The sequence below is a fragment of the Trichomycterus rosablanca genome, chromosome 21 (genome assembly GCF_030014385.1).
Source record: "Trichomycterus rosablanca isolate fTriRos1 chromosome 21, fTriRos1.hap1, whole genome shotgun sequence".
Taxonomy (NCBI): domain Eukaryota; kingdom Metazoa; phylum Chordata; class Actinopteri; order Siluriformes; family Trichomycteridae; genus Trichomycterus; species Trichomycterus rosablanca.
This window is the reverse complement of record NC_086008.1, coordinates 10,270,469-10,282,420: the sequence shown is the minus strand read 5'-3', so window position 1 is coordinate 10,282,420 and position 11,952 is coordinate 10,270,469. Positions and strand designations below refer to the sequence as shown.

General features: G+C 38.8%; 2 protein-coding genes across 4 annotated transcripts in view; one reads left to right on the top strand and one right to left on the bottom strand.

The window, feature by feature from the left end:
- Positions 1–2,596: 2,596 nt before the first annotated feature.
- mboat4 (membrane bound O-acyltransferase domain containing 4) lies at positions 2,597–5,973 on the top strand. Its single transcript, XM_063018231.1, has 3 exons — positions 2,597–2,718; positions 2,791–3,015; positions 5,052–5,973. Exons 1-3 carry the CDS (start codon positions 2,597–2,599, stop codon positions 5,971–5,973), a joined length of 1,269 nt encoding a protein of 422 aa, XP_062874301.1.
- A 3,620-nt stretch (positions 5,974–9,593) lies between these two features.
- Positions 9,594–11,952, bottom strand: part of jak2b (Janus kinase 2b) — a 29,710-nt gene continuing 27,351 nt past the window's right edge. For 2 of the 3 annotated variants that reach the window (XM_063018365.1, XM_063018367.1), the window contains 6 exons: positions 11,716–11,905; positions 11,503–11,627; positions 11,197–11,369; positions 10,967–11,084; positions 10,726–10,839; positions 9,594–9,888 (listed from right to left, as the gene is read on the bottom strand). In XM_063018365.1, the coding sequence (XP_062874435.1) occupies positions 9,754–9,888; positions 10,726–10,839; positions 10,967–11,084; positions 11,197–11,369; positions 11,503–11,627; positions 11,716–11,905 (855 nt within the window). In that variant the 3' untranslated portion in view covers positions 9,594–9,753. Of the gene's footprint in view, positions 9,889–10,725; positions 10,840–10,966; positions 11,099–11,196; positions 11,370–11,502; positions 11,628–11,715; positions 11,906–11,952 lie in introns of those variants that run through there. The other variant, XM_063018366.1, reaches the window with a different exon arrangement.

Genomic DNA, 11,952 nt, shown 5'->3' with positions numbered 1-11,952 from the left:
AATGTGAAGCTGCTGGAAGAGTTCAGTGTAGTTTATACGCCTCCTCGTTATCCAACCAACAGCCAATCAGAAGGTGGAATCGGTGTGACGCAGAGGCGAGCCCCGCGTCAACTCTCCGCCCTCTATACTGCTCATGTGCCCTGTGCCAAGTCACTTATATTTACACCCGCTCATCTGATCAGCTAACCACCCTCAAAGGCCTTACATGCTTGCAATTTATCCTAATGTGACCCTCAACTTAATTTTTGTCAAAGCAAAAAGTTGAAAATTCGAAAAAACTGGAAACTTTTAAAACCAACCTAAATGAAAATATGATCTGGAACATTCGATGCAGGTGCTCCAAAGGATATGTGGAAAACTTTTCCATCTGCAAAGTGCTTTAACAGTGCTTTTAAAGTCATGTTTTACACTTCGGTTACATTCATGACAGGACAGGTACTTTGGTCACCCATGATTTATCAGTTCAAGTTCAATGGCAAACACTGTCATGGGCCATTTTGCAATCATAATTCACCTAACTTATACGATGGATCTTCAAAACGTTTCCGCACTTTTTTCCGCACGAAACAGTGAGGGCGGGAGGAGTAGTAATTGGTCATGTCTGTTTGTTTGTTTGTTTTATTAGGATTTTTTTCCCCCTCTTTTTTCCCCCCATTTTTTTATCCCCCAGTCTAGTCGTGTCCAATTACCCTGAATGCGTCCTCTATACTGATTCGACCCTTCACCGCTGACTGAGGACGCCTCTCAACTGACATGCCCCCTCCGGTACGCACAGTCAGTACAGATAGTGCATTTTTCACCCGCATGAGTCGAGTTCATATACTTGACAAGCACTGTGCACGGAGGGTCATACTCCCATCAGCATTATTCCTCAGTCCATCAGTCCATCAGTCAGCCAGCAGGTGCCGCAGTCGCACCAGTTATGAGGACCTATGGTCCGACTTTCCTACCCCTAAGAAGAACAGCCAATCGTTGTTCATACTGCCGCCCAGCCTAGTCGGAAAGGCAGAGCTGAGGTTCGATACGATGTATTCGAAACCCCAACTCTGGTGAGCTAGCGTACTTTACCGCTGCGCCACCTGAGCGGCGTTTTATTAGGATTTTTTTTACACTTTTGGTTACATTCATGACAGGAACGGTGGTTACTCATTACCTGGTCATGTCTGAGAGACTGAGAGAGAGCTTATAGTCCAGATTCCGCTCAAAGAAGCTCTAAGGGGAAGAAGATTTTCATGTGATGATAATATGAAAGCAGCGGCGCATCAGTGGCTATGCACTCAACCAAAAACATTTTTCGCTGATGGCATTAAAAAGTTGGTACGACACTGGGAAAAATGCTTCGGAAGTTGACTATGTAGAAAAGTGATGTCATTTGTTTTTGAAATTCTTAATAAATAGTTTAAAAAGTGCGGAAACTTTTTAAAGAACTCTTGTATGTCTTTGGACTGTGGGAGGGAACCGGAGCTCCCGGAGGAAACCCACCAGACATTTGGAGAACTTACAGACTTCACACACAAAGGACCCAGAATTCAGATATACAGACACACTGCACAGTCTACTACTAAAGACTACAATGTATTCACTGTGGTTCTGTACACCAGTCTGTTAGTTCTGGATTGGAAAATCAAAAGACCACACTGAGTTCCTCAACTGTCAGTAAAGTACAGGAATCTGAGGTTACAGTAAACATTAAAAGCACATCACAAGGCAGAACACAAGTGTACAAAACACAAGTTTACAAAAAAAGATTGCTGTGTGCTGGAACACACACTGCGCTTTAGCATGGACTAAGAAGTTCCAAACTGCTTTTGGAAAAGACATCAGTTTTTGGGCTGGGTTTTTGTAGCCAAAAAACCACACATAAGCTGAGAATTGACTGAGAAAGCGTAATGCACCACCTTTGATCTTTGGAGCATTAATCATGTCTGGCATGATTAATTTGGCAGTCTGACAGATTAATTTGGTGTGTGGCAGATGTCAGAAAAACACTACTGGCCTGAATGCATTCTGCAAACTGTAAAGTTTGGTTGAGGGACTTTCAGCTTTGTGGCAACAGCATGGGAATTGTCCATTTTGTAGTTTTGGCATATCTGTATCATCAGCAGTAAAATCTATCAAGAAATTGTTTGCTAAGTGTAGTGTGAATTAACCTAAATTCATAGATTTCATAGAACGCCTTTGAAATACATTGCAATAGTAAGTGCAAAGCACTTAAAATTGCTAATGGTCATGCAAATCAGTAGAAGAGAATCTTCACAGTCATATTTCAAACCTGATAAAACATTCCTAGAGGAGTCGAGGTTGCTATAGCAGAAGATGTGGGATTAACTAACTTGATACCAATGGTTACTTATGATAGTGTTGCCATGCTTTAGACCTCCATTTGTTGATAATGTGGTCAGGTAGAACTCCTTGCACCTCTTTCTGTCTGTTCATGCCTGGAATTTTGATTGTGTAAAATAGAAATATTAAAGACTCCTAGCAATCTTGTTAATAATAAACTTCTACAGAAGACACGCACACTGTATGTGTTGATAAAGCAGAGGGTAAATGAAACTAAACACACATACAGCAGTCACTGCACCACTCGTATAATATGGGGCTTTTAAGTATATTTTTTCATCAAAATCCTCAGCTGGTGTATCAGTTGTTTACTATACCCATGGCTTTGATTTTTTATAGTATGGCTGCACATGGATACCTGTCTGTGTTTCAAAGGTAAGTTTCATTTTAAAATCAAATTGTGTCATATTGTGTGTCATATTACTAAAGGAAAATTATTTTTGGCAGGTATATCTGTTTGATGGCAGGTGGACTGTTTCTGGCTATTCTGACCATGGGTCCATACAGCATGTTGCTTTTCATCGCTGCTGCCATATTTTTGCTACTCGTGAACTTTGTGGAACCCGTTCACATTCACTACTGGGTTTTTGGTTTGCAGATGGGATGGCAATCCTTCTGGCACTTCTATATGCAGTACAAACAATACTGGCTTTATGAGTCTATAGATTGTAGGTAAATATTTTTTACATTTTCATCCTTTATGCCTTCAAGGCAAGGCAAGGCAAGTTTGTTACTCTGCACCTTTCATACACAGTGGCAATTCAAAGTGCTTTACAAAAGGAAAAATTAAAATCATTAAAACATTCCTGAGATCTAGAACCTCAGAAAGGCTTTTTGCAAATTTAGTTACAATTAAAAGAATAAAAACTCGAAGAAAACGTGAAGTCAGTAAGATCTGGTGAAAAGTAGCCCTGAACCTGACACTTTAAAATTGTGTATTATTTTATAGCACAAGAAGTCACTAAAGTGGCCTAGTAATATCTTCGTAAATTTACTAATAATATTAAAATGTATAAATAACTCTGAATATGCTATTTAAAAGCATATTCATGTCATCCATGTCATCTTACTCTTTTATAATACCTATCTGGTAATGTACAGTTGAAGTCATTACGTACATGGCCATATCAGCCAACAAGGAGGAATTCATGTCATTTTTCTTTGCACCAAAAATGGAAAAGGTTAGTAAGTGGCATGAATTATTCATCCCAGTTTTCACTGTTCTTAATCAGCAATAATGTTTTGATTGTAGGTGACATAAAAGTCAAGCAGAGATTTTAGAAGCACTGTTTAGGGATATTGGGTTACAAGAAATGCTATCATCATGCTGTATGGTCTAATGACCTTATGACAATGGTGTTAATCCACTCAAATGCAGTGATCAGTGGTAATAGCCATAATGGCACTGACACAGGTCTTTAAACTCCCAAGATCTCAATCTAATTGAGTGTCTGTGGGATGTGCTGGACAAACAAGTTCAATCTCTGGTGGTCCAATCTCATAACTTAATAAATCTAAACTAAAACTAAAATAAATGAACTCAAATTGGGGAAAGCCTTTTTACATTAACTCACAGAATTGTTGATATCCCGTGATCTACATGTTCCCTATAAGTGTACGTACACTTTTCAACTTCAGCTTTAACTGCTAATAAATCAACATAGCTCAGATTACTCATACATTACCTATTACATTATTTATTCATCCAGCTTCAGTAACCAGTTCATGGGTCAGATGGCACCTGGTAAAACCAGCTAGAAGGCAGGACTACACATTGGACAAGGAACCAATCCATTGTAGGGCATTACTCTTGCAACCATTCACTCAATCACACATACAGACCATTTAGAGCAGTTAGTCCTCTCTCATAACATTGGAAAAACTGTAAAAGTCACACACAATGGGAAGAACCTGAAAATCTACTAACAGAGAGTGACCGGAAACTACAAACCAAGGTTACTAGAACCTGTGCAGCACTCACTGTACCAGATTAAACTGGCTCCTGTGTTGAGTCCTGTTCTGCTGTACTAAGAGTTAGGTGTGTACTTAACGTGTCGTAGTTAGCCAAGGTTTTATTTTAACAAACGCATATTTAACACAGGGCGCTCAGGTAGCACAGTGATCTATTACGCTAGCCCACCTTGCTGAGATCTGGGTTTAAATCTCAGTGGTGGTATCAGTCGATTGGGCGTCTACATAGACATGCTTGGCTTTGTCTGAGGGGGAAGGGAGCCAAAGCCCTGTGGTAATTTGGGACCCTGTCTGAGATGTTCCTGCCTTGCGCCTAGAGTTTTTTTGGTAGAACAGGAGCCATTGCGAGCCTGACAAGGATAAGGCAGTTGATGAAAATGAAATGAGTTTAATGTTAAACATGTTAAACATGAGTGTAATGTTTGTATCAAACTCTCAGTGTACTTTACAATAATTTCAGTTATTACATTAATTAAATAATAGGCAATAATAATTCGAATATTGGATCTCCACAGAGTTCCAAGGTGTTGTTTGATAATGACCCTGATCATTATGAAATCACTAATCACTGATAATAAGTGAAAGTATGTTAGTACTTGAAATGTCAAAAAAGTCTATTTTAAATGACAAAAAATAGCTTTTGTGTGCTACAAACAAATTTAACCCAAATATAAAAGTATTTAATTAATATTAGCCATTCGAGATCAAGTTTTAGATTTGCTTTTTTCCTTCCTCAGGCTTGTGTTGGCCATGTCTGCTCTAATGCTTCTTAGCCAGAGAGTCACCTCTGTATCGATGGACCTTCAGGATGGAAAAGTCATCAAAAATGATCAAAGGAGATATCAGACCCAACTGTATTTCTTTATTCCTCTCATAAGCTACATTCTCAATTTTCCTGCTCTTCTTGGAGGACCACTTTGCTCATTTAACACTTATGTAACCTTTGTGGAGCAGATGAGCATCAGTCCACCACCCTCCCCTTTTGCAATTCTGCCTTGGAAGCTATCACAAGTTTTGATCTTGCTAGCACTTAAAAACCTCCTAGCAAGCTCTCTACAGTCTGATATATTCATCTTAAGCAGCCATCTAGATATATTGTGGATCTGGGTCTTCTCACTGGTTCTTAGACTTAACTATTATACTCACTGGAAAATAAGTGAATGTCTTAACAATGCAGCAGGATTGGGGTTTAATGGGCGTGGCCCAAATGGTCGTGCATTGTGGAATGGACTCTCTGATGGCAACGCATGGACAATTGAGAGTTCAAAAAGTATTTCAGAGTTCGCTCGTCACTGGAATGGCACAACGGCTACATGGCTTCGCAGACTTGTGTTCCAAAGGTGCAGCAGGGTGCCACTACTAATGACATTCAGCTTCTCAGCTTTGTGGCATGGCTTGTACCCAGGTCAGGTCATAGGTTTTCTTGGATGGGCCATAGCTGTGTTAGGGGACTACAAGCTGCACAAACTTCTTCGCTCAAGAGTCAAGACAGGTTGGAGAAAAGGTTTGTACCCTTGCTTAAGCTGGGCCTACACTCAAATCATCATCAGTTACGTTGTGCTTACAATTGAACTTCAGACTTTTGAGGCAGTGATGCTGTTTAGTACAACACTCCTACTGTTTCCACTTGCAATTGTTATACTACTGTTAATACTATAATCAGAGTACATACAGCTCATGATAAACCTACAGTTATTGTTACCTAAATTACCATTGAGAGCAACAGCATACAGCAATGATTGCAAGGCTTTCATTTAAAGAGGATGATTATAGAATTTCAAAAGTAAGTAAAGGTAATGTGTTTTCTGTGGGGCAGGAGATGTTCAAACATGTGTTGGAGAGGAATTTCACAAACACATCAATCTGGGCAGGGTTAGTCATGCAGTGTTGGGTTTGACTGCACTTTAAATCAGATTGCGCAAGACAGATACACACTAATTTCTTGACAGAAATTCTTCAGACACAAGTTGCTGTGCCAGTTGTGCATAGCCATCAGCAATGCCTATCCTGAAAAACACAGTTTAATTTATTACTTCAAGTTAATTTTCACTATTTGAATTCCTTGGTCGTGGCATTTGTTTAGCTTTAATGATAGTATACCCTCTAACTGTTTTTCACACTGTGGTATTAATCTCTCTCCTGTTGTGTTACACATAATTTTATTTATAAAGAAAAACATGTACAAATCTTAGACTGTATTTTCTATTTTAAAATCCCAAGAGACAGACAATGTTACAGAATTTTTCATTACATTTGTTTTATTATGTTGTATTATTTTCTTAAAACATTATGCATTTCTCAGACTTGGGAATGCTGTTGTCAAATTAATATCACTCAGTACTAGGAGCGTTATATACAGCTACTGGAGTGATTTTGACATCTAGTGGTCACAAGTAGTTGTGGCACCATCATTAATCATAATACTGTACTGTATATGTAAACTAATAAATATAAAATATATGTACACCTTTATTTTGTAATAATTTGTTCATGTATGTTTGTATAAAAATGTGACATTAGGCACCACCTTTAATTTATTTATTTATTATATATTTATTATTATTAATTTATTTTATTTATTTCCAAGAACCATTAGTACTAACTTACTAACTAACTTAGAGAAACCAACCCACATTCATATTTTTGTAAGGAAAAAGGAAACCATAGCAGAAACCAAAGTAGAGATAGAAAAATCTAAAAAACTGCACACTCAGGTCCTAACTCACTTGCATAGGTGGCAGCCGTGTATAACTTCACCACCTGTTAATGCATACTGGTCAGAATTTGTGTGTTTTATTGCAATCAAGTTAGAAATACACAAAGAGCACAAAACAAAAATTTTTAAGCTATATAGTCAAGCAAGAGTATAAGTCTGAGAAAACATGGTCTGACTTTTTTTTTTCTTTTTTACGTTTTCATGCTATTTATGTTATATGGCTAGCATGAGAGTCTTTAGTTTACCAAATATACTACTGCTCACAAATGAAAACATGACAGACTACCTTACTAAATGGCTAGCACCTTTTGGTACTATGGTTATGTCCGTCTACTCACAACTATCCTTTCAACTATCCTTCCTCAAAAGCCATTATACCAAATCTGAATGTATATGGTATTTGGGACACAACCACTCTCCTCTGCTCCGTGTGCAGCATGATACAGTGAGTTTAAAGCTTATACATACATAATTATTCTATTTCTGTTATATTCCCTTTCTCAGTATTCCACTCTATAGTTGCTCAAGAGTTATAATGGACAGAATACTTTCAATATAATTCAAACATTAAGACTTTTTATTATTTTTAATCAGGTGACAATAATTAGGAGGCCGTAGGGATCCATCATAACTGCTGCAGTTATGACCTCTGCTGGCTGATAATTGGCACCTACACAGAGAATGGGGAAAAGTGAAGAACGTTGCGTCACCTTCAGTGCACCACACGGATCCCCATGTGAACCTGCCTTGTGCAGGTGAAAACAAGCAGTCAAAGGGTGTGTGTGTTAGTTATCCCTCCGTGGGCAGGAGTGGAGGTTTGCAGCACTAAGAGCAGTTTTTTACATTTATATATTTTTTAATCTTTTTTTCCACTGCAGGCAGTATGAACCCAAGATAGTTTCTGTTTGTCAACATAAATTCACTTGTTAATATAAATCCATTCCTGCATTTCAGGCCTGCTACACACATACTTATTTAGTTTATTCTAAACTACTAATCCTAAATTGCACCCTCCCAAATTTCTTGGGTATGTGCCTAAAATGCATATTTGTATATTAAAATGCACATTAACAAATAAAATGAAGTTGACTAGACAATACATGAAATATCTTGGGTTCATACTGTCTGCAATAAAATAAAAGTCAAGGTCAATCTAAGAAATACTATGGTTTTATACACTGATCAGCCATAACATTAAAACCACCTCCTTGTTTCTACACTCACTGTCCATTTTATCAGTTTCACTTACCATATAGAAGCACTTTGTAGTTATACAATTACTGACTGTAGTCCATCTATTTCTATACTGTTTTAGCCTTTTCTTCAATGGTCAGGACCCCCACAGGACCACCAGAGTAGGTATTATTTAGGTGGTGGATGATTCTGCACTGCAGTGACACTGACATGGTGGTGGTGTGTTAGTGTGTGTTGTGCTGGTATGAGTAGATCAGACACAGCAGCGCTGGAGTTTTTAAATACCGTGTCCACTCACTGTTCACTCTATTAGACACTCCTACCTAGTTGGTTCACCTTGTAGATGTAAAGTCAGAGATGATCGCTCCAGTTTGAGATGGTCATCTTCTAGACCTTCATCAGTGGTCACAGGACGCTGCCCATGGGGTGCTGTTGACTGGATATATTTTTGGTTGGCGAACTATTCTCAGTCCAGCAGTGACAGTGATGTGTTTTAAAACTCTATCAGCGCTGCTGTGTCTTATCAACCCACACCAGTACAACACACACTAACATGCCACCACCATGTCAGTGTCACTGCAGTGCTGAGAATGACCCACCACCCAAATAACACCTGCTCTGTGGTGGTCCTGTGGGGGTCCTGACCATTGAAAAACAGGGTGAAAGCAGGTTAAAAAGATGTGTAGAGAAACAAATGGACTAGTCAATAATTGTAGAACTTCAAAGTGGAGCTGATAAAATAGACAGTGAGTATAAAAACAAGGAGGTGGTTTTAATGTTATGGCTGATCAGTGTATTTGCATTTTTCAATCTTTACCAACTATTTCTGATTTGAGGTTGTATTACTGGGCTAATGTTTGGGACAAAAACATTTAAAACCTCTTCTAGGTCTCTATAACATCATTTTAATGTAATACAGTGAACTATTTAAACCAGAGCCTCTCCCTAGATAAAAAAAAAATCACATTTTACAGAAAATCTGTTTACATTTTAAAATGACTTTTCCAGGCACATATAGCTTTGATATAAGATTTTAATCAGACACCACCTGCATGACAATAAAAAAACAAACCTATAAACAATTATATCTATCTTCATTTGCATTTCATTGCATCTGAACAGTCCAAATACAGCAAGAGGTTGCATTTCATTTTTACAAAATTATAAAATCTTTTAATATGTACATAAAACACTTAAGAGATACAAAAAGAATGCAATGAATATGCAATCTTCTTTCACAGTTCTTCAGGGTGAGGAAATGCCAGCACTGCTAGCAAAAAGGCAAGAATCAATGGTTTGTTGTAGTAAAAAAAAAAAAAAAAAAAAAAAAAAAAAAAAAAAAAAAAAAAAAATTAATAAAAAAAGACCTGACAGAAACTGAAGGCTGCTTTAAGATCGCAGGTCCTAAATAAGGTTCTGCCAGGATTGCACAGTGAGAAACATGAGGAGGCTGATGATACGGGTCTTGATTCTCGTCCGGGTCCTGGTAATATCAATGGCGGTTATAAAAACACAGCAAGGTTTTTTTACTAAAACTGAGGCACTTGGGTATATCGGTCTGAGTCGCTGCCATCTCTGAACAAGTCGATGCGCAGAGAGAGCTCCTTAAAGGCTGGCCTGAAGCTTGGGTCGCTATCCCAGCATTCCTGCATTGTTTCGTACATCTAGAGATTAAAAACACAGAAAGTTAATAGTGTTTTGGGTTTGGCATGATAGCATATCAGAATAACATCTGAATCTTAGGATGAGTATCGTAAAGTTTGTTATTGTTCTGTGTGCTCCATTCATTCTGCTATGTATTTTTAATGTAGGCAGAAATTAGGGGTTCAATGTCTGCTGGGGGGGAAAGGGGGGTTACAGTCTATTGTTTTCCCTCCCACCCAGCAGCAGCATCTAGTCACATCCAATTACCCGATTGCATTACGCTTCCCCCTACTGATGTTGACCTCCACTCCTGACTGAGGAGAGCCGTAACTAAGACACGCCCCCTCTGACACATTTAGTAGCCGACTGCATCTTTTCAGTTGCACCAGGCAAGTTCATATGCGGATCAGCTTTGTGCGTGGAGAGACACACCCTGATCACATTATCCCTTGTCTCTGTGCAGGCACCATCAGTCAGCCAGCAGAAGTCTTAATTGCATCAGTTATGAGGAATCCCCTCTGGCACCCTCCCTAAACAACGCGACAATCATTGTTCATGTAGGCGCTCAGTCTGCCGGTAGCAGAGCTGAGATTCGAACCAGTTCTTGCAGTTTTGTGTATACAAAATAACACTTTAGTCAAAATGAAATGGATTTAGTGAATTCGTCTCTAAAAATAATTTGAAATTCAACTCTCCCTAAAAAGTCAATACATCACTATAGACGTGGTATTTCTAAAAACAGTGTGAAAACCTTTAACCTAACAATGAAGTAAAGACTTAATGAAATCTGTAATGGAGGATTGTACATTTAATATTTAATAGAACCTCTAATCATTAATTGTAATTGGTGGTCTTACCTCAGAAGGGCATCCCACCGGCTGGGGTAAGCGATTCCCTTGCTTAAGCAGCTCGATGAGATGATATACTATAGTCTGTCCATGCTTGTCTCCTCCCATCATGCTCATAAACACCTGAACAGAGAGAAAGAGTTGCAGCTTAGTTAATGATGCCGTGTTGCTAACGTGATTACTATTTGCAAATTCTCAATTAGATAACAGGACAGAGGGAATAATTTAAGAACGTGGGTGAGCTACATACTGTAGGAGGGCTGCACATCTTGTCACTGTGTGTGAAGAGTTCATACAGAACAACACCAAAACTCCAGACGTCCGATGCCACCGAGAACTTGCTCTCTGTAAGTGATTCGGGAGCGTACCTACAAACACCAAACTTTTTTTTTTTTTTGATTTGCCCTTAAGATGGTGTGACAACAATTCAGAAAAGACCTACAATAAGAAATCTGAGCCAAATACTGTCAAAAATCTTACCAGAATATTGGACTCTCTCCAGGCTCTTTGACCTTGTAGTATTCTTTCCCCTGAGGCAAAACCTTAGTCAGGCCAAAATCCCCGATTTTCACCCGAGACTCGCTCTCCACCAAAATGTTTCGAGTGGCCAGATCTCGATGGATGTAACGTTTATTTGCAAGGTACTCCATCCCCTGTATCAACGCAAGCAGGTCACACACACCAAGTTTACACAATACAGCCTACAATCTAATGAATAAAAACATAAACACAGATAAGCATTACAAATAAAGCAGTTAAGGATATTGACATGCATGTTGTGAATACCTTGCATATTTGAGAAGCATAATGTACAAGCTTCTTGTGATCAATCCTGTCCCGGTTTTTGCTAAGGTAATCTCTCAGACTGCCAAAGGGCAGGTACTCCATAACCAACAGAAGATTTCGTCGACCTGGAGCAGAAGGATTTCATTTTTTCATGAATAACTAACAGAAACACTTACAGAAATCACTGTGAAGTATCACATATCACATTTTTACCTGCACCATAGCACACTCCTTTGTATTTCACGATGTTCTCATGCTGAAGTGATTTGAGGATCTCGATCTCACGCTTAAAGTCGCGGATGTGCTCTGTGGTGCTATGCTGGAGCTTCTTTACTGCCACCACTTCACCTGTGCTGTCTTGCAGGGGGTCGTATCGGCACATTTCCACACTGCCGAAGTTTCCCTGCAGCACACAACATATACATATAAGAACATATATTTTTAATGATC